Here is a 22476-nt window from a genome sequence, read left to right on the forward strand (position 1 = left end):
AGAAAAGAGGAAAGTAAAAGGTAATTAAGGACCAAATATCAATCCAGGATAAAAATGGATCCATGTCTCATTCTGAAAACGTGTTGGGTTTTGAGGGTTTTTTTGCAAGCAGCAATGCCCTGTGATCACACTATTTAGTTCTTACATTTAATTCTCTAGATTAACAGTGACTTGTGACTGGGTTAGCTTTACTGTGCCTTGTAAAATAATTTGGGTTGGTGGGGTTTCAGAAAAACATTATTTTTTGATGTGGTCTTTAGCCTCTGAATGAAGCCTGAAAGAGCATTTATGCCACGTACTTCCTCAGAGTGCGTTGTGCAGATTTTAGAGAGGTGAGTCATGGTTGAAATATATTCCTAACACTGTTCTTGTGCTACATTTTTAAAAGCTCAGACGTGTAAGCTGATTCTGGACATGTAACTGAGGCACAGAACTTAGAACCACAGCAATCCTGCATGCTCACCTTGGATCTCGCTTACTTTTAGAAACAAGCTGTGTCTAAATCCAGGCTTTTATTCACAAATAGATGCTTAAATCAAGGTTCACCTCAGAACTCCCTGTGCTATGACAGCAACAATACCTGTGCATTCAGCTCTTTGGGGAGCTTGTTTGTTGCACACAGCAAGTCTCTGACATGTGTTCTTGAAAGTATTGTTGGTCTATTCTTGAAGAAATTCACCAAAAAATATCCCTCTGTTTCATTTTTTCCTTCTCAAACATACGTACAAAGCCTTATGTTTGACCTTCTTTTTTTCTTCTTCTCCAAGCTGATATGAGGTTCACCTGGTATGAAAAACAAAGTGTGCACAAAGAAGTAATAGACAACCTAACATCCAAAAAAAAAAAAAAAAAAAAGAACAGAATGAGGTTTCAGGCACTTGAACTATTCTCTGAATGTTCCCCAAAAGTCAGGTAGTCTTCTGAGCTCTGCCACTTGATCTAAAAGAAAGTATTACTCTTCATATAAGCTTCATATAACTCATATTATGAAACTGTTGTAGTATTTTATGGCTTATGGTCTATTTTATGGTCTATGTCTACTTTTTCAATTCTACCGAGGCCTTAAGCATGTGGAGATCTCTCATGTCCAAACAAACTTAGTAAACCCACATTGCCATCCAAAACATCTCTTCCACAACAATATGTTAACATTCAGCCTTGTGATCACCTCTTCGGACAGCTGTGTCTTATCCATTGGATTCTGAGAAGGATCCAGTCTGGTTTATATTAGCACCTGACTTGTATCTGCATTATAGTCTCACACCAGAACAGTTCTCTGTAGAATAAGAGCCTAAGTACTTGGCCTAGTCCAATCTAAAAGGTAGGTACCTTAGAAGAGACTCCCAATTGCTCTAAGTCAAATGAACATCATTTGCTGTTCCTTGTTCTTCTTTTTTTCCGTTTCACATAATTTGTATTTATTGTTTGTCCTTTGTAACTCGCCGTCTAAGTTAAATCCTTTGCTGTTTAAATGAATGCATTTCTTGAAAATGTTCATTGAAATGCAGGTGTACCTCCCCCATATCTTCTGAAATAATGAAGTAACAGCTGGCTGAGTACTCTTGCTATCACAATGCAGAGGTTATGGTCTGAAAGCCTCCACTTCAGTGATGGTTCTTTGATCAGTCTGATACTAATTTGATGCTCTTAATAAATACCTGGTTTTAGAAATGAACTATCCAAAGGAAAATCAGTGCAGCTATTGGCTACTGCTCAGTGCAGTCCTAGTAGATACATTCAAATGGGACACGGGAAACAAATTATATTCATCCTAATTATATGACCCTATATTGAATGTGTTTTAAATGTTAAGTTATCTTCATTACACCCCCTGTTGTGTCAGGGAATAGTATTGCTCCTGGGATTCACACAGAGCTTAAATGGCTTCTAATTCCACATTTCCCTTATCAAAGTGACACCAACTAGACTTAATTTTCCTAACTGTAGGCTGGTGCCATTGCCATATTTTCTCACTCTGAAGGCAGAAAGGTGAGAGATGCTATCTGGGGGCTTTAAGTGGCTCCCAGAATATAATTGTTTTGGGAGTAAAAGGAACTGAATCTCATGGTAAGGTAAACCCATTGAAAATAGTTTCTTGGGTTTTGGGGTTTTGTTGTTGTTGTTGTTTTTTATGACACCTTTCAATTAACTCTATTGCTTCTCCATGCAGGCATGAACGCTTTACAATTACAGAATTTGGCAACTTTAGCAGCTGCAGCAGCCGCCGCCCAAACCTCAGCTACTACCACCAATGCAAATCCTCTCTCCACAACGACTGGTGCTCTGGGAGCCCTCACAAGTCCCGGTAAGAGCAGAATGCTTGCTTTCAAAATGCAAAAATGAGAGCAAATAGGAAGTAAATATTTAAAACCGATACCGTGCTGTGGCTAAGGTCTGTGCTTGTGTAAGTTCTGGAAACCCTTTTAATAACTGAACATATTTCTGTTGCTGTTATTTTTAAGAAAATAACTTCTTTTTCAAGCTGTCAAATATGGACTTGTTCTCTGTTCCAGATACATTTCAGGGGTCATCAAAGCCTAACAGACTTGTCTTGCAAAACTCTTCATGAAGTTTACAAATGAGTGATGAATTTCAGCTAATTTTAACTTTTCAGAAAGTGTTCAGAACATGATCTAATCCTTTCCATCCTTCAGAAAGTTCAAACAAGGTGGTACTGCTTAATCCCCAGGAGACAGATCTTTGACTCTGAGCCCATCGTGCACTTTTTTTCTTCACCCATCATAAATTTTTATGTAGTCCTTCTCTCCTTTTTTTCTTCTCTTTTCCTTGCTGTAGCCTCTATGGAGCTGTCTTGTGGTCCTAACTGAAAATCAGAATTGATATCAGGTGCATAAGGAGTGCACAGCCACAATCTGACTTAATTACCCCAAACTGTGAGGAAATAAGGAATAGGCTAAGAGATAGTGGTGCCTCCATTATCATCATGAAAACTTTCATCCATGAACTTCCCATGCCTGCAAAGCCTTTGTGACTGAGGCAGGGCAGATCAAGAGTTTAGTAACACTTCAGCATCTCTGGAGTCCATGGAGAGAGATGTTGATTCAGTGTAGTTATACTGGGTTTACAGTGAAGTAGCTGAGTGAAAATCTGGCCGCTTATGTAAAGATAAAGGCTGTAGGGTGTAATTATTTGCATCATGAAGTGTGTTTATTGCTGTTCTAAAGAACATTCATATTATTTTAGACACCACTAAAGAACATTTGTGTTTAATCTTGTTTAAGTGTGTATTTATTCCCCATGAAAAAGTAATTCATGGCAGACGGTTTGAGCACATCAGTAAGGAAAACAGCCTTCACTGCACAATAGAAATGGGACCGAACGTGGTGCCGGGTGTTAAAGCTGGCCAACACTTACCATTATATTACAGTTTTATTGTTCATTTGGGGGAGAGGTTAAATGGAAGGCAGCTTGGCTGAATAGTAAGTTTGCTTAGCCTTTTGCTGTTTCTTATGTGAGCCTCATACTGACCTAGAAATAATCTGTCACAACAGCCATGAGATGCAGACTGGGGCAAAATGATTTGGTTTTGCTGATCTTTTATTTTTTTTATTTTTTTTCTTTAAAGTCTGAGCTTACTCTTGTCTCCATCCTGAAGCTGGATCTTAATATATTGCAGAAGGGTAGCCTGAGTGTCTGTGCTTCTGCTCTACTGTCTTCATGTCTCCTCACAGAATCACAGAATCACAGAATCACCCGGGTTGGAAGGGACCTCAAGGATCATGTAGTTCCAACCCCCCTGCCTAGCAGGGCCACCTAACATACACATTTACTAGATCAGGTTGCCCAGGGCCCTGTCCAACCTGGTTTCCTGTTTAGAGAAATGTTGCATTTCCTGCATGCTGTGTGATATACCTGCAGTTTATTTGCTAAGTGTCTGGGCAGCATGTCCTCCCAAAGCATGCTCAGCATCTCTTGAGCTATGCGCACTAGAACTCTCAGAACAACTAAGCATACTGCAGAGCAGCGCAGAAGGTCTAGAAGTGAACTTTCTTATGAGTTCTGGGGCATGAGAATCTCAGGCAGCAGCATGCTACTGTTGTGGCATTTCCCCTTACCATGTTAACACAAGACTTATATTCACACTTCAGGTCCTTATTTTCCTCTCTTCCTCTCTAACACAATCTCCTCATCCAGTCTAGCTGAGTTCATGGTCCCTCCTAACCCAGGCTCCTGAATGCCTGGATGGATGGATGAATGATTTTAGCCAATGTCCAAGCTTACAGAAGCATCTGCTTAGGAAGATGCTTTGTTTGGGAAGGTACTTTTTTAAGATAGGAGCTCTTGGAGTACCATCCTAGAGCAAGTAGCAAGGTTTTTCCAAAGACATTAATGTTTCTGACTCACACTTTAAAGGTGTGATATTTTCAAAAAATCTAGGACATTTAACCTCTGAAATGGTGTATTCTGAATGACGGTTGCTTCTTGTGGACAGTCTTATAGACAGGTTGGCATACCATAATCCAGATCTAGTAGCCTCCTTAACCTGTTTCTATTGCACAACATGCCTAAAAACAACCCCTGATAAAATGTCTTTCAGTTTGAGCTTTCCTACCTGGTTCTACATTCTCTACCCTATTAAGCATTTTTTAAACCTAAACAGTATCTTCTATGGTTCTTCTCTGCTCTGTATGAAATGAATTTAGTTCAATAAAGCTTGTAACTCAAAGTATTTCCCTTAGATCTTGAAATATGTTGGCAGAAAACATTTAAATGTGCCTTTCAGAGTGTGAATGTTTGGAGGCCTTGAGGATATTTTTTTGTTCTAGTTTTCTTTTAATAGAACACTTCAGCTTGTTGTGTTTCAAAAGTGTAAATTATTTTGTCTGATTTCAAAGCCTTCACAAAGCTCGGTAAGAAATGTTTGTGTCTCTCCAGATAATGCATTAAATTAGTATTTCTCAGTTCAGAAAACTACCCAAATTTAGGAGAGTGTAAAGGTACGTGCTTAAATTAAATCATTTCCTTGATGCTGTTAGAGCCAAAATGCTACTCTGAACAGGAATGGACTTGAGCATGTACTCTAATATGCCTCAAACTGTACCAGCCACATCATAAATCACATCCACATTTTTACCCTTATGTAACTGCATCCCTCCTGAAGATCTCTTGAATGTGTCTTCGACCAAAACTTAGAATCACAGAATCATAGAATAGCCTGTGTTAGAAGGGACTCATAAGGATCATTGAGTCCAAAGCATGGCCCCACACAGGATCCCTTGAGCTCTCATTTTGACCTTTGTCTGTGTCTGTCATAAGAATCCCAGATCACTGTTACTTCCATTCAAATTCAGCTTGCAGCTTAAGTTTACATAGATAAGATTAGCAACCTTCAACACATCAAACTGTTAATGATCGAAGTCAGACCATCTTTGATGCATTCGCAACTCAGAAAAACAGGCCAGGAGGTGAGAAACCAGCATGGTATCTGATGTTTGAGCACGTCAAATTTTGCTGCTGACTTCTAAATGCAACGTGCTTGCAAAAAAAATATTCACTGTGATTCAATAGCGATTGTTCAATTTGTATGAAACTCTTTCTTCAAGGTTCACATATTTCCAAACAAATTAAATTCCAGTGATCTTTCTCTCATATGCGCTGTATACTTACTAAAAAGCTTTGACCGCCACAGAGTCTAAGGACACTCATTCGCCTTCATGTACTAAATACTTTCTCTTAAGCTTGAAACACTATTCATTCAGAAGGAACAGAGACAATGCAATCCCCAAAACTATTAATTTTTTTATAATTGTAAATTTATAATTTCAATTTTGCATACCCATGGAAGTCTCTCCCTACAGCATTGTTAGAAATGATTTTTTAAAAGCCTTTGCTTAAAAAAACATAAAAGATTAAGCTTTCATTTTAGTAAAAATTCCCTCAGGCAATAAATAGGTTCTTTTGTCTCTTGGCCCTGGAAAAAAAAAATTAAAATGGTTTAAATTGCCCATGGTTAAAGTAACTCTTTCTTGCAATTATCAGATGGTATTGAATAAAAATGAAAATGAAATCATGAAAGAATAAAAACCAGGTAAATGCATATTATGTCTTTCATGAGTTTCTCACGGGTCTTTTGAAGACTCATTTAATCATCTTCCTTGTCTTTTATTTTGATATGATAATTGTTTCCTTTATTTACTTTAATCACCTCTATTTGGTTAATTAATTCTTCAATTTCTTTTCATTTCACTCACTTAGAATATTTTCTTGTTTTAAAGGCAAGCGCCTGTAGTACTTCTTAACGTAATGGTATGGCCTTGGGGTAACTTTTACCCAACTCTATAGAGCCATGCATTTTGTCTGAGCCAGTTTGTCTCAACTTAGCCCTGGCTTCTTCCCAGAAGTTTGTATTCCTCATTATATCAATAAGGAGTTTGAAGGAACTATGTCAGTTGTAGATACTGGCACTTAATTTGGGCATGACAAATCGCAGCTGAGTGTTAAGAGACTTTGTCCTTTTCTCCAGAGAATATTTTGTTGTATCCTGCAGAAACTCTGACTAGCACAAAGCCCACAGAAAATCTGCTCCTGCAGGGGTGGACATATGAACTCAGGATCAGTGCATCTCCCTCTAACACTGTGACATTTACTTTGCTTTACTTGACCCATTACCCTAATTTTACAAGGATAATGTTTGCGTTTTTTTTTTTCTGGCTTTTGTGGGTAGTACAACTTTCATACTGTAAAAAATTTCCCTCTATCTAGTATTAAGCAACAGCAGAACAATATCTGCACTCTGAAAAGGAAGAATATAAAACTTGGGTTTCAGATGTCAACTTATATTATCATCTTGTAGCTTTCCACCATTGCACAGATTTTTACTGTTGAATGTCATAGCATGAAATACACAAAATCACAGAGTTTGGAAGGATCTCTACCCAGAGTCTCTGCTCCAGGCTCCTGTTCAAACCAGGTCCACTTAGAGCAGGTTGATGAATGCATTCCAAGCAATGATTGAGCATCTCCAGAGATGGAGATTCCAATGCATCCATGGGCCTGAAAAGACTGAAAGTCTTTTTTTCTTAAAATTCATATGTAACTGTTTTCCAATAGTCAGTAGGGAAACTCTTCTATGTGCAAGTGAACAGACAGAACATCTGATTATACATCCAAATTTGCCTACATAAACATAGTTGCTTAGTGCGTGGTAACGGTGATAGGAGGATGGTTGGACTAGATGATCTTGTAGGTCCTTTACAACCTTGTGATTCTATGATTCTGTGATATTTAGTATAACTTCTGAACTGCTAAACCATAAGATAATTCAGTTGCAAACTTAGGAGACTTGATTTTCTGTGACATTTTCATGATTATTTGATTCTCTAAACTATTATTTATTCACACCACTGAACTAGCTATTCATGCTTAAGTAACAGAACTCTTCAGGTTTATCTGCTGTGTAAACCTAAAAGGAAATCTGTGCAAAAAATGCTGTCAGTGTAAAAAGACGGACTTTTTCGTTTAACAACCTCTTAAAATCAAGCCCAGCTTTTGCCACGTTCTGTCAGAATTCACCTGTTAATTCTTATGTTGAAAAAAGCCTTCCTCACATTAAAAGTGTAAAAATACTCATTTTGAGACAGATGCTGACACGGAAGTATTATTGCCTCCCCACTAAGAAAAGAACTCTGTGAAGTATGGGATAATCTGGAAAGGAAAAAAAAAAAAAAAAGAAAGAAAAAAAAAGAAAGAAAAGAAAAAAAATATTACCATTAGTGTCTGTCCTGGAAGAATTACTTCAACTTTTCCTCCTGCTAAAAGCAGAGAATTATAACTCACAGTTAACGTCTGTGGTTCATTATTTTTTCTACCCCCTAATATGGCACAAAGATTGTCTTTGTTAGTTGAAGGTATTCATGTTGTGAACACAATTGTTGAAATGTTAGCGATTTTATGAAATATACAAGGTGCTTCAGCTGAGAAGCAGTGGAGAGTGTTCAAATAATCATTCTTAGAAGATTCTCTTTTTGTTCACTTCAGTACAATACCTTTTTCTCCAATCAGCAGTGCAAGGCTGCCGCCGTGACATTCTGTTAGAGGCCAGTACACCCACTGAGATAGCTGTGATTTGCTTCCAGGATGATCCAAAAATAACCCTGCCAGTAGGTGTGTAGGAAGGTCTGACAGTTTGCTGAAGAATGAATTGGAGTATATGTTTCATGTTGGAAGAGATCGGTTTAAAATGCAGAATGGAGCCCTTTATACTGTGGTACAAATTGATTATTTTTGTACCATTTCATGTGGAATTAATGCAGGTTCCATTGTTATAAAAACATTTAAACTAAGCTTTGTTTGATTTGAAGTACACGGGAAAGTTAGCTCTCAAAATGTTAATTGTTTCTAGGTTAAAAAATCAATTGTTAAATGTAACAGGTATCTTAAATAAAGGTTTACTTGTACAGCGTACCTATCAAATGGATGCCTCAGGTGAATGGCTCCTTATACATCCCAAATATATACTTTTCATTGTAAGATGTAAGCGTAGTTTTATTATTAGCACTATTATCTTAGTGCTCTGAAACAGAGCAGTTCAATGTCTTAACCCTGATCTCAGCACCATTTATTGTTTTTTTACAAATTATATATTTGCAAGGAAGACGGAAGAAAATGTTGCCTTGGCATCACAACCACCCAGTGCCCATCACTTACTTAACTGCATAGTTCAGTAAGATTGCTGTCTGTGATGGAGTATATCGCCAAACTATTGTTTATGATTCAGTCCTACATGCATTGTGTTAAGTGTCTGAGTCTGTGCATGAGTTCTAAACAGATGATTGTGACAGCTCTTAGTGCCCAGAGATGATGATGCTCCTTGCAGAGATACACTGGTGCTAAGTCCATCTGCTAATTAAGTCACCCTTAAGTAAGGATCCAAGCTTACGTATTAGAGCCAAAACTAGGGAACTGGACACGAATTTTTGACCTTTATTTGTATTTTTAATGATGTTTCAAAACATCTAAAATGCCTAAAAGAGTTTGAACTGTGTCCAAAATATCCTTGAGTCTCGGTGCAGTAAAAGGAGAGGAGAAGGGCAATTCATTCACATGGAGCATCCCTGGAACAGTGATGGCTCCTCATTTGGAACAATGAACCTGAAGGATGCAGGTGGCAGCAGGCTGGTGAATGACCTGTTTGCAGATTTGTCCTGTAAAATGTATCAGGTCATTGTATATTCCCCTGGCAAAGAAGTTTCTAAGCAGGAGTGTATTAATTCAGCCCAAGGGATATTAGGGAAGTTCAGTTATTGAACAGCTGGGATTAGAGTGGGGCAGAACCTGTCAGTGAAGAAGTGTGAGGCTGCTGGACAACTTCAGGAGGAGACCATTTCAAAAAGCACCTTGATTCTTTTTTAAAATAAACATCAAATATTGTAAAAATTCTGGGCATTGAAAAATATCTGTTTCCTTAGAACTGTGTGATCTCCAAAGCTGAAGGACAGAAACACATGCATATTTTTCAGCAAGTAATTCTGCTGGTTAATTCTTCGGAGTTGTTTTTAGGAAACCATGTACAGTACTAAACCATGGATTAGTAGGATCTAATTCAACAGGAGACATGTTTGTTTTTTAAACATTAGTACATTATCATCTTCCTAAAGTATTAAATTCATTGCCTAAGCACCTTTTTGGATTTACTTTGCTTGCAGTATACAAATAACACTTTGTAATACACATTTTGAAAGTGTTTCTCTTCCCAACTCTTAATCTTTATTGCAGGCCACAAGAATCCCACTTTGTAAAATGCCTGTTTTTCTCCTTTCGTTAGAAGTATTATTTCAGGCTCATTCAGGGCTATTTTCTACTAAAGAAATATGATACTACCAGCTTGGTGTCACAGGTAGATATGTGAGTTTATATGCTGTATATCCTACAAGAAGTCCAAGCCAAGAAAATGTTGGAGTTCGTAGTATTCAGGAAACGATCCAAGTCTTAGCAAAACTCATGCAATCAGAGGAGCTTTCAAATATCTAACATTTACTACTGCCAGCACTGCTCCTGCAATCCTAGCAAATTGTGCATATGTCCAAGCTAATTATGGCCTGTTTTCCTGAAGCAGGATAGACTGTGGAATACAGTGGGAATTGGAGTTCGTGAATCTTACTTTATCTGAAAAGCTCTAGTTAACTGTTTATATGGAGTTCCTGGTTTATTTTATGCATTGGCCAAACATGAGCATCTTCAACAACTGCATGGGTTTGAAACCAAGTAAATTAAGTCCTTGACTGCCTTACTAATGGCCTTTGCAGTTTGTGAAGTAAAAACATGTCTTCACCAAATAATGCATTTCAACAAAACAGAAGCATCAGTGTGGAACTGGCCCAAAAAACTAATTTGCTTCTTACTCTCTTCTTCCATCTTTATAATTTCAAAGGAAAATGTACCCTTAAACACAACATAGCATAGATTCATATAAGTGTGCTCAGCAACCCTGCAAGTACACCTGAAGAGTATGGATTTAGGAGTCTGACTGAAGTCTCTACTTTGCTTCTTATGTCTTTGCAAAGAATTTGAATGAATTAGTTCAGTTCTCTGTTTGGGTCAGTTTTGTTTCTTTTTTCTTGTATGTGAACATGCACGCACAGGACACTGTGAAATGTAATGGCTGAAGTCACCTTCAGCCAAAAGGATCACCATGGGGAAGAACTCCTTCCTCTTCCTCATTCCTGCTTAGTCTCACTCACACATGCATGCTTGAGACACACAGATGTGACTGGGTGTTGAGAGGCTGCTGTTCTGCCTTCCTCCATTACTCTGTAGCGTTTCTCTTTTCCTGTATCCTGAGAAGTCATAGATAATCTTTCGTAGGTATTGTTCACCTGTGAGTAATGAAGAAATAGAGGGACACTGACTTATTCAGGAAAGGCTGTGATATCGGTATATGTCTCTCTATATTGTGTATTGTCATTCTCATTTCTGCCAGCTCTTCCTCTCTTGTTTTTCTGGTTCTCTGTCCCTGGAGTACATCTGTCACTTTTATTTTATTCTTTCCAAGCACAAGCAGAGCACTTAAACTTACTAGAATTTTCCTTTTTGGCACGTCAGACAGCACTTCCTGATAGCAGAAAATGATCAAGTTTCTACTCATCCCTCCACACCACGGGCAGTATATTTGTCAGAGAACTTCATGGAGAATTAATCTCCCAGACAGGAAAATCCACATTTCCTCTGCCAAAAATTGCCCTGAGAAGCAGGATGAGTGCATGATGGCACTGTGTTAGTGACTGGCAGGCCACCAGTTTGTATGAGGGTGGATACTCACATTGGTTGGAGATCACCATAAAGGGCAGACAATTTAATGCCAATCACAACACACTAGTTAGATTAGAATACTGATGAGCCCTTTTGAAAGGCCAACTGCATCTTCTTTCAGCAAAAATATTAAAATGCCCCCTTTTCTCTTACTCCCCCCCCCATCATCCACAAGAATAAATTAAAACTTGGAGGTGTGGTTATTATCACAGAATAATTAGACCCCATGGGATTAGAGACACTCAACGTTTGTTAATGCCCCTGGGTTGTGATTATCTAATAATGATGATGCCTCTGTCATCGCTTAATTATTCTTCCTCTTTAAAATGTTCCTTGTGCAGTCGGAGCCCTTAGAGTGTGCTCATTTCAGACAGAAGCACAACTGCAAATTCCTGAGAGCAGTGTCACATGGGCAGTGTGACTGGCTTCCCAATTCTCCCCCACACCCATGTTTATAATGCTCATTTCATAAGCTCCCTCATCCCAATACTTCAGTTGCTTAGCTTTTCCACTGGAGGCATTTAAGTCACATTTAGGAGTGAACTTCATGGCTTCCATCTCCTTAAACCACCCAGTTATTGTTAGAACTATGTGAAGAATGCATTGACCTTATACACCTAGTATCAACTTTGGCCAGCATCCTGCATAACACCAGGCTGGTGGTGTTGATTCATTGCTACACAAGGAAATCCTACAGCCAAGTGCCCTTTTTATCTGTTTAAAAGAGTACCACAATCAAAACAAGATGCTGTAGATCAAAACAAAGTTGGAAGCTTTGCACAGACTTTGTTGAACACAGCTAAACTGTGGCCAGTATCCTTGGGCTTTCACTCAAGTCAGCAGGCGTTCATCTTGTTTAGATAAAGTTTGCATGACATCATTGCAAACATCATTCTTTTTTGCAACTAAAGCTTAGAAAGGGAAAACAGAGCTGTAATCTGATTATCCTTAAATCCTGTGTTGTCTGTTGGCTTTATTATTCCTCTTGTACTAACAAAGGGACAAAGAATATTCTGTTTACCCAAGTGATTTTGAATAGTAAACAGAAGATTTTAAATTCAACTTGCTAAAATTAGAGATGTTTTTCTTACAGTTAATATTTCTTTTCCATATGTCCTCAACTCTTCGTTGTTACTGACTGGGGAGATGTTAGAATAATTTTGATTTTCTTTTCTTATTGCTTATATTCTCTTTTCATAGTTTTTTTCTTTGTTTGGTTGGTTTTTTTGTGTTTTTTTTTTAAATCCATTCTTTGCATCTTGTTACTGCAATTTTATTTTCCGTTGCACATTGCTAAATCAAAAGGGCACTAAAATGAATCTAAAATCCATAGGAATCATGCAAGGTCATGGCCTCCTCTTGTTAAATGTAGATCTAGCCCTGGAAAGTTTACATAAGAAATACTTTAGAGAGACCAGGATCATAAACACAGTGTTATGTTAAGTGTTAAACACAGAGTTAAGTGGCATGTTCAGCCTCACCCTCTGTGCCTTTAAACAGGCCTATAAACAGAAGCCAGATCTTCTGTTCCATTTTCTCCCAATCCATATTCATTTCTCATCTTTCTTTTATTTTATTTCTTTTTTTTAGGATCATAGGATATTGGAAGTTAGGAGGTCCTTGATGAGGTCTCTTGTCCAACCCAAACTCAAAACATGGTCAAGTGTGAGATCAGATCAAGTTACTCAGAGATTTACTTGAAAAACCTCCAACAACACAGACTGATCAGTCTGGGTAATCTGTTCCAACGCATGACAAGCTTCACATAGAAAAGGTTTTTCCTTGTATTGAGACTGAATCTATTTTATTTCAATTTCCCTTTCTTCCTCCTGCCATATACTGCATTGAACAGCCCAGCTCATGAGTCCTGCATGTCATAGGTGCAGAGGTGCTGCTGTGCCCCCCTGAAGCCATCTCTTCAGCATGAACAACTGCACCTCCACTGGCATCTCCTTGCAGGATGAGTCCTCCAGTCTTTGACCACCTTGGTGGTCTCCCACTGAGCTCCATTCAGTTGATCAACATTTTTCTTGCAGTGAAGAGCAAAAAACTAGATATAGTACTTAGATAAGATCCAACAAGTGCTGACTAAAGGATCAGTTGGATCTCCTGTCGCTGCTCCTTTCTGTTCAGTCCAGGACACTGTTGGCTTTCTTACCTCACAGAGCATAGTGCTTAGTTGTGCTTCACCTCCCATCAGAACCATTGGGCTCTTTACAGCAGAGCTTCTCTCAGCCTATCCATCCTATGGTTGTGTCATTGAAACACATTGTTCCTCCCCAGGTGCAGGAGTTTGAATTTGTACATTCATGTGAAGAGCCTTTAATAAGCTACATGCTGTCCAACTCTGCCACTCTGGGTCCCTTTGAATGTCAGCCCTTTAGATGTCAGCAGAAAATCACAAATGCAGCCTAATTCACACCAAGAGAGAGGATTCTAGATTCAGAAAAATGCCAATATAAATTTGACGGGAGACTCTCCAAAAAGAAAGTATTGTGTTCTCTGCAGCTTCTCATGGTTAGAGTCACAGAGATGCATAGCCTTACATTTTTCAGTAGTATTGATCCCTAGCACACAGCTGTATCATTTTAACTGGAGCAAAGTACTTCCAATGCTGAATTATTTTAACTCTCCATTAAGTATCAAAAACTAAGTTGTGTTTCAAAGCTGAGTGGTGCTTTTTAACATATGCATGTCCTCTACAACTGACTAAGCAGGAAGTGAACAGAAAACAGATTTGCAGGTAACTGGTAGCAAAGTACATGTTGAGCTTCCTGTTGTGCTGTGAATTAGAGAGTGACAAGCAGTTGTGGAGTGTAACTGAGAGCTGAACAAAGGAAAGCTGTCAGTAAGGTTGTCGTTGTGGATCACTATTTGAGAATTACTGATGTAGTTAAGCCAGTTTTGGAGCTGCCCTGAAGTCCTACAGCACCAGAAAGCTAATTCTGCTCCAGAAATATTGTCTCTTCTCTTGGGTAGACTGGGTGAAGGTCTACAGTAACCCTCCATGAAGGCAATGAGAGGAAGCCAGCCTTTTTGGCCAACCTGCCCACAGCAGGGAGTTGGAAATAGATGATCTTTCTGATCCCTTCCAACTCAAGCCATTGTATGATTCTATTATTTTATTTGCCCATTCTCTCTCATAGTCTTGCCCTGAAATAAGAACAGTGTTTCCAGAAAGAAACCTTACTTAAAATCTTGGAAATGTCTCTTCTGATATCTTCAATACCTTAGTACCAAACTGGCAGTGTGTGTATCATTTTCAGACAGTATTCTGGAAGGCAGGAAAGGAAATAGGATGAGGCAAAGAGGAATGGAGGGAGTGCACAGCCTAGTGGATATCACCACTCAGAAAATAACACCAAGTTAGCAAACATCATTTGAAGTTTCCTAGAAGCCCTTTTATTCGTGGAATATGGGTTTCTGTATCTCTCACATATTTACCAAGTAAATCAAAGAATGGTGTCTAACTCACACTTGAAACAATCTCTTTGCTAAATCATGGTATTGCATGTGTGATTTAAATAGATCCTTTTATTCAGAGCAGCAGTGAGAGGATGCGTTCCTATCGTATCCTCTTTTCTCAAGTTCCTGGACAGTTTTTCTGGTCTCCTCTGTTGGGAAACAGGATTTCATATGTTGGCTCAGAGATATGGATGAGGGGATGAAGGGTTTTCCCAACTCTCTACTGCAGAGGTCTCTGATTTTCTTACTTTAGTATACCTAGAAGCCCTGTCAAGAGTGTTCCTTGGTCTGAAGAACAGGAAATAAATAGGCATAATAGAAATATACCTGCACCTCAACGATGCAGCCTTCTATAAAACAAGCCAGCAAGTGGGAAGCAGCAGAATCAACCCTATCTTCCGACAACAAAAACAAAACAACCACAGTGAATACTTTATCCAAGGAAGCACAAGAAGTCTGACAGAGAACCAGAGAGGCATCATCAGCATCTAGTAGTCTAGCTCATTGTGCATGCTCACATGTGAGGCCATCCTGCTTTGTATGACCTGTACTGTGACACTGTACAAGTCCCTGCTGTCTTGGTGTGCTTTACAGAAATATGCACACCTTCTGCACATTGGTTTAGGATTGCTCAGCATTAAACTATTCCATGAGCTCTAGATTTGATGGAGGTGATTACATCCTGCATTTTCAAAGAATGGCACCAGTTTTGTGCACAGGACAAAAGCAAACCCTTCATTTACAGATCAGTAAGGGCAGGATCCGACCCCCTTCATGTGACTCATCTGTAAAGCCTATGTCTGCCTCTGTCTGTCTGTGTTTATGGTCTGTGTTTACCATCTCAATTGGTGGAAACAGGAATCATAGAATCATAGAATTACTTGGGTTGGAAAAGACCTCCAAGATCATCAGGTCCAACCAAGGTATGTCCAGAGCACAGTTCAGCACATCCAAAGGTAGTACACTGAAGTTAGATGTCTCTTTATCTGAGAGACAGTCCAAAAGAACAGTTTTGGCTAGACTAGCTTAAACTGACTGTGAGACTGCCAAAGGTGGAGAAATTAATCCCATCCACAGTGTGCAATGCAAAGCCAAAAAAATATTTCCACATCATTGACTTTCCTAGATGCTGTTATCGTGAATCTAGTTTTCCAGCTGATGCGAATCCAGATGTAAATCATCCCGACTCTATAGATTTAAGCTTGCCAACAGAATGGCCAAAAGTTTATGTATTAGTACTGCCTGTTTTTCTAGGTTGGCATAGTTTTTAGGAATTGTGTTGAAATGCCATTTAAATAAAAAGGGAAATGTCTCATTGCTTACTTAAACTTTTTTGTATAAGAATCTCTGGCTTAGAAGTTGCTATAATCTGCTACATGCAGAAATTAAAATGCTGAGAATAGATGAAAATACCAGATAAATCAATCCTTAAAAATCTCCACAAAAACAACAGTGGTAATTAAATAACTGTACCGTGTAAAACATTCATTCCAAATCAAAACATGTTCACTATATCAAAGGGAGCTCTGTTAAATAATATGTTAATCAATGGCCAAGTTTCTTTATTTATAATGAAGGTCATTAAAAACTTCATTTAGTAGGAGATCAAATTGCTGAGGCTGGAAGGGTTTTGGGAGTGTCACGAGGGAGTGCTGCAGCTCTTCTCTATTTCTCAATTTCTTAATATTATTATTTATATTATTTGGGAGTGTTTGACTGTTTACTAAACCAAAGTTGAGTAGTCTGGAAGAAAAAAAATAGGCAGAAAGTTATGAGGCTGACCCAGAAATATGGGAATAGGGGGATCAGTGAAGAAGCATCTTTAGTCTCTAATAGTTAAAAATACATTTTGAAACTTACCTTTCATGGTTGAAGATTCTAAAATGTTCTGTAAAGTCTCTGGATGTGTCCTAGATGGAGGAAGCAACAGCTGACCAGCACATAGCATACCTTCAGGAAATAAAGCAGACTTTTCTACAGGTCACCAGACAGTTCTTTATTCTTGCAAGTCTTCATTGACCTTTTTCCAAAGCTGGGATATTATATTTCACGTATTAATAGATTTTTACGGTGAGTTGAAGTTAAGGTGAGCATCTGGCCTGAACTCTTGCAAAAACAGCCAAAGGATTCAACCCCATAACTTCTCTACTAGGGCCGGGCAGTGCTGTTGTCACTGAGCAACAGTCTCTTTGAGAAAGCTGTCAGCTTATTCCAGTGACTGATGGTGGAGAGGAAAAAGTTCCTTTGAGCAGACAAAATCTTATCTGTTATATTCTGATGTTTATCCAGGGCTTAAAATTGTTAGGGAGTGGTAGGTGCAGCAGATAAAAAGCAGCTCTGTTCTTCTCTGCCTATTGTATATGCAGCTACTGTATAATCATCAGGCTGAATCTCTCCCCCTGACTTCAGTATCAGTTAATTCACTTAACTCAGCCCCAGGAACATCACCCTGCCATAGGGTTTAAGGAGGCAACTATAAAATTACTAGTATAAGGAGAAAAAATATATATACCAAATGTTGTGGAAAAAAAGGAGTGCCATACAGAGGGACTCCAGAAGCCTAAGTCATAGGAATTGGACTTGATGATCCTTATGGGTCCCTTACAACTCAGGGTATTCTATGATTTGCACTTTTTTGTGTGTTTTGATTTTCCTCACTGTTGCATTTAACAGTGGTGCACCAGTGGGACAAAGAGGGTAATTCCTGGCAGCATTACAGCTCCATATACATCAAGCTGTCTGTGTATCTGGAAAGATACCTGGTGTTAATTAAGCACCACTATGAAGTGATTCGATTCAGGGCAGCTATGTGCTGGTGTTGAGGATGGAGAGAGCTGTGAAATGTTTTCCTTTGATTTACATGGTGCTAGAAGAGCCTGGTAAAAATGAATTTATGAATTCTGTAGGTATCCAATCTGTGTTTGTCATGTGGAAAACGAAAAGCCATAAATATAGAATAATACTGTTCCAACAGTGCATTATACTTCCTTCGCCATTACTCTGAGCAAGTTGTGGGAACCCAGGAGCTTTGCTGACATGAGAGAAATATACAGGTTCCCCCAAAATAGTACATCTACTGTTACCACGAGGCATGTAATTTTTCTTTTTTTTCCCCTTCGGTTCAGTAGACATTAAAACTTTTAGTTGAAAGAAACTAGAAAAGGGCAAAAGACAGGAAAGGCATAGTCCTTGCCTTCAGATGATTTTCAACATATTCTGGGAGTTCATAAGGTAAAAACTTTCAGCTGGCCTAAGCCTCCACATGTCTCTTGTAAGACTTTCAAAGTCTTGAAGTCTTCGTTTCATCTTCCTATAAGTTTTTTGAGGACAAGGAATACCATTACTTCAACTATTGATTTTTGCAGCATTTTGTGACAGATTTTCAGCTCTAAGTCTTGGTCCCATTCATAATAATGTCTTAGCTCATCATTGTCTTCATTTCATATGCACAGGATGCAGTAAAAGAGGAGAAGGTGGGGAGTCTGCTAGGATATTTCATCCAACAACTTGCTGGATCTATCACTTACAAGTGCCCTAATGAACAGAACTTCTTTTATTTCTGTTCAACACACATTCAGTAAGATAATGGAAACCACACAACTTGTACCGTTCCTTTTTCCTCAAAGAAATAATAAGCCAAGGAGTAAAAAAAAAAAATGTTGTATCAGTGGATCTGTGAGACAGATAGCTGCTAAGCAGAAGAAATAGCCACAACAACAAAATGCTGATTTCTGAGGTTCTTCAGTGCTCCAACTAGTATTTTACATTGATTATGTGCCAAGTCATTATTTAGGCAAGCTAGATAATCTGCATTTCAACTTCAAATGGGAGAATTGCTGAGGCACCTGCTCTGTGTTTGTCTGATGAAATAGAGAAACTTAAAAAGAATAAAAAAGTAAATGTTGGCCCCAGATATTGGCCATCCCCAAGGCACATGTTTGAGCAGTGAGCCTGATAAGAACCACCACGATGAGATTTGGGCTTCGCAAGAGGATTTAATCAGATTTTTCTCCCTTCTCCAACAGATGTGTTGACAATCCATAAGCATATGGCTCTCACTCACAGGAGTCATTTGCCCCCAAGGGCTTTAATGTAATTTTAGGCAAACAATTTGCTAGCCCCCATTTCTCTTATTTCTTAAATATATGTGTTTCCTCAAGAGAAATGAGTAATATAATCCTCTGAAAGAGAAATGGGTGGAATTCAGCCCAGTCATAACCAGTCAGATCCTTCAGATGTAAGTGCTTCATTTAAATGATCTGATAATGAACAGAAACACAGAGCTGTGTTGGTCACAGGGAATTCACTGACATTCATTCACTTTGATTTTTTCTCTCTTCTATGCTGGTGTTTGCGTTATCCAACTAAAGAGGGTTTTTTCACTTGTTTCTTGGATTAAGATTTTTGTTTTTTGTTTTTTGTTATAATCAAAGACATTATTGGCTTATTGCTTTGCAGAAGGTGATTGATCAACCAAGCAGCTTCCATCTGCAACATATACAATTATTCAAGAGAACACTGCAGATGTGGTGGAAATAGGGACATGGAATGCTCCAGAGTCAAGAAATCTTTCCTTACTCTCATCAAGAGAGTCCTTTGGACTTTGAGGCCCACAGGGGGAAGACTTGTCTTTGGTGGGTCTTGAGGTTGTAAAAATTGGTTCTTTGTAGATTAGGCCTTTGAAGTTTACCCACAGCTTCTTTTTCCTTCCTGGATGCTGCAAACTGTAGATATTCCAATTTCTTGAGGGTTTGCTGGGTATTCTGATGTGTTCAGCAGCCCAAAAGATCAAGATAGAAGTCATCTTAACCATTTCTCAGCTATGTAATGGGTAGGAACAAATAAACATGGTGTAGACATGGTGTGTGTACAGTAGATCACCAACAAAACACTGACTTTGAAAGTTCACTTTTCAGAACAGAGTGCAATTTTTAAAGAAAAAGAGTCTTTCCAATCGGTGTACTAACATAAGGCTCCAGAGACAACCTAAAATCAAGCTAAAAAGTGTGATTTACCTGATATAACTTCTCATATCTGTAAGTTAATGTTTTAATTCATGCAGACTATTCAAGGCCCTTCTACAGGTGAAGTACACCTTTCTAATTCATCCCGCCTATCCTAAAAGATAGTAATTTCTACAGTGCCTTATTTCCTGTGATAAGAGATTGAGTCTCTTTCACTGCCTGAGCATACAGGTTAGATGGATTTATCTCTCTCCCACCTTCAGAACTGTCTCAACATCACAGCAGCAAAGACTTTTTATCTACCTGAGCCTCAGCTTTCCCTCTGACTGAGCTTTGGTAGAAGTATACAGTATCATCTATGTATATGACTGCTTGCATATACAGACCAGATGAGAAGCCTGAAATAAGTAGTTACTTTTAGTGTGTGTCCTCTAATTCTTTTTGTAAACTTCAGGCATTCTGATCGTGTTCATACAATGCCCTGTAGCCATAACTGGAGAACAGTGTCTCACAGAAGATTTTAAACTTTACTTGAAGGGTCTGCAACTAAAATCTGTTGTATGACAAAACTGCTACAAGGAATTCTGTTTTTTCAGTGATGGTGTTTAAAAAGTGGTGATATCTTAGCTGGTTAGCTGATCACCCTGGGATGCTAGCCTGGCTGACAAACTTTTGAAGAGGTGACTGCGCTCAATCTTACTGTTTCTGTATTATGTTTGCAAATAGCACAGCGCTAAATTTTATCATCCAGACTTTGCAGTTCAAGGCTCATCGACACTTTCCATGAACAGCCAGAACAGTAACATTTTGAGCAAGGTTGGTCTATTGGTCTAATATTTTTACTTTCTTTATTGCAAGTAGCCTTGTTGTTCCACTTAATGTTATTGTAATTAAGCTGTTTTGTGATCAACTAACCTAACCAAGATGTGGACTTTATTTTGACTACTTTTTTTTTTTTTTTTTTTTTTTTTTTCCTTTTAGTGGCTGCATCAACTGCTAATTCCACGGCTGGTGCAGCCATGAATTCTTTGACTTCTTTGGGTACTCTCCAAGGACTGGCTGGAGCCACTGTTGGACTGAATAATATTAATGCACTAGCAGGTACCGTAAACAGTGAGTATTTATTGCTGTGGTGGACAGCCTTTCCCAATAATCTTGCCACAAAAACTACCAATCGTAAAGTGATTATACAGTTATTTTTAATCTATATGCACAAGTGGTCAAGCTGGTCTAGTCCCATTCATGTTACATACGCAGTCCTGGAGTCTTTAAGTTTCACGTAATTTGCTCTGCGAAGTGAAGTCTTTTGGGTCCCTGCAAAAAGATTCCTTTTCTTGCAAGCAAATGGAAGGTAAAAGAAATGTTACCAGGGAATTTGGTTATCTAGGCTATAGGAAGGGCTCCTTCTTCATTTTGGGAGTCTGAAAACATACCACATGAGTGCACAAAACCTTGTTCAGAAATGTCATGCTAAGAGAGGCACACTTGCCACAGAGGTGGTTCTATTAAAATGTTTGTAGGAATTATCAAATTGATGTGAGATCAACATACTTGGCTTTTAAAATGAAGGCAACTTTTTGGCATTTAATTGGCAAGTATAAGAGAGCAGTGACATCGGTCAGCTGTAATACCAGAACATGAGTATCTACCCTATGGCATCTTAAACCCTGACATACCAAGCTAAGTAGACCGTGGCAGCTGTTAGAACATCCTTGTTCACAGCCTCAGTCAACTTTTTTCCCTAAGAAGAATTTTTTCATTGTATCTGTTATGACAACTTCACCTTTGCCTGAAATGGAAGAAATTGGTTCAGCTGCATTTCCCCCTCCCTTTTTTTAGTTGCTGTTGTTCCTTGCATTTCCTTCAGCAATGCAAGGAATCTTCTTAGTCATTGACAGTCCATGACCCATCATAATGTGCCCCCAGGAATGGATGTCCTCCTCAGTATCACTTGCTCACTCTGATGCTCTGCATGATGTCCTTTTTGTTACTGTTATTTGGCTGCTCACCCAGTCCTTTTGTTCTGTGATCTCTGGTTGTCATTGTTGGGAGCTGGGAAGGAAGGGGGCTAATGGCTGTCCATGTAGCAATGATGAGTGATTGCATGGGGCCTTGTGTAAAACAGATCTTGCTTCTGGCAAGGACATGCATATTTCACACAAACAACCTTATAGCAAAGATGACTTCAGAACAATTGAAGAAAAGTATGCATATTAGGTCCCAGAATGCCAAAGCTAGCTTTTTTTCTTATTCTAACTTACTATTAAAACAAGCCACTAACAATGGCATGCATGAAAAGCTAATTTATCTCCTCTTATGAGCTCTCTTAATAAGAGAATTACACAGTCATAAGTAAGAAAACATTAAATGTCCTTTCCCTGATAAGCATTCATTGTGCTTTCCATCGTTTTCAAGAGGTCACAATATCAAGAGCAGCATATAACATCACACTGCTTCCCTCCCACAAATACACACTGGAGCACTCCAAGATAACATTCCCTTCATCAACACTGAGCAGGAATGAATCACCAATGAGCTCTTGACTGCACATGGAAATCCTTCTGTTGTGTTACTTTTAACACTTATTGCAAGGCTGGAAGATAAGAATTGACATTTTCTCGACAAGAATTTTCAGGTGTTGTGTGTGCGAATTTACCTGCATGTGCCGTTTGAAGTATTAATTTCAGGTACTAAATTCTAGCTTGTTAGAAGCCACCATTGCTTCCATAGACTCATAACAACAATGGCTTCAGTCCCAAATCTTCATGGATTACAGAAC

At 38.7% G+C, this 22476-nt stretch overlaps 1 protein-coding gene across 19 annotated transcripts in view; it reads left to right on the forward strand.

Annotated features, from left to right (window-relative positions):
- Positions 1-22476, forward strand: part of CELF2 (CUGBP Elav-like family member 2) — a 552930-nt gene that overhangs the window by 508491 nt on the left and 21963 nt on the right. For 14 of the 19 annotated variants that reach the window (XM_032441981.1, XM_032441939.1, XM_032441915.1 and 11 more), the window contains 2 exons: positions 2171-2305; positions 20679-20810. In XM_032441981.1, the coding sequence (XP_032297872.1) occupies positions 2171-2305; positions 20679-20810 (267 nt within the window). The remainder of the gene's footprint in view (positions 1-2170; positions 2306-20678; positions 20811-22476) is intronic. The other 5 variants (XM_015867993.2, XM_015868169.2, XM_032441977.1 and 2 more) reach the window with 1 other exon arrangement.

Source organism: Coturnix japonica, chromosome 1 (assembly GCF_001577835.2).
Source record: "Coturnix japonica isolate 7356 chromosome 1, Coturnix japonica 2.1, whole genome shotgun sequence".
NCBI lineage: Eukaryota > Metazoa > Chordata > Aves > Galliformes > Phasianidae > Coturnix > Coturnix japonica.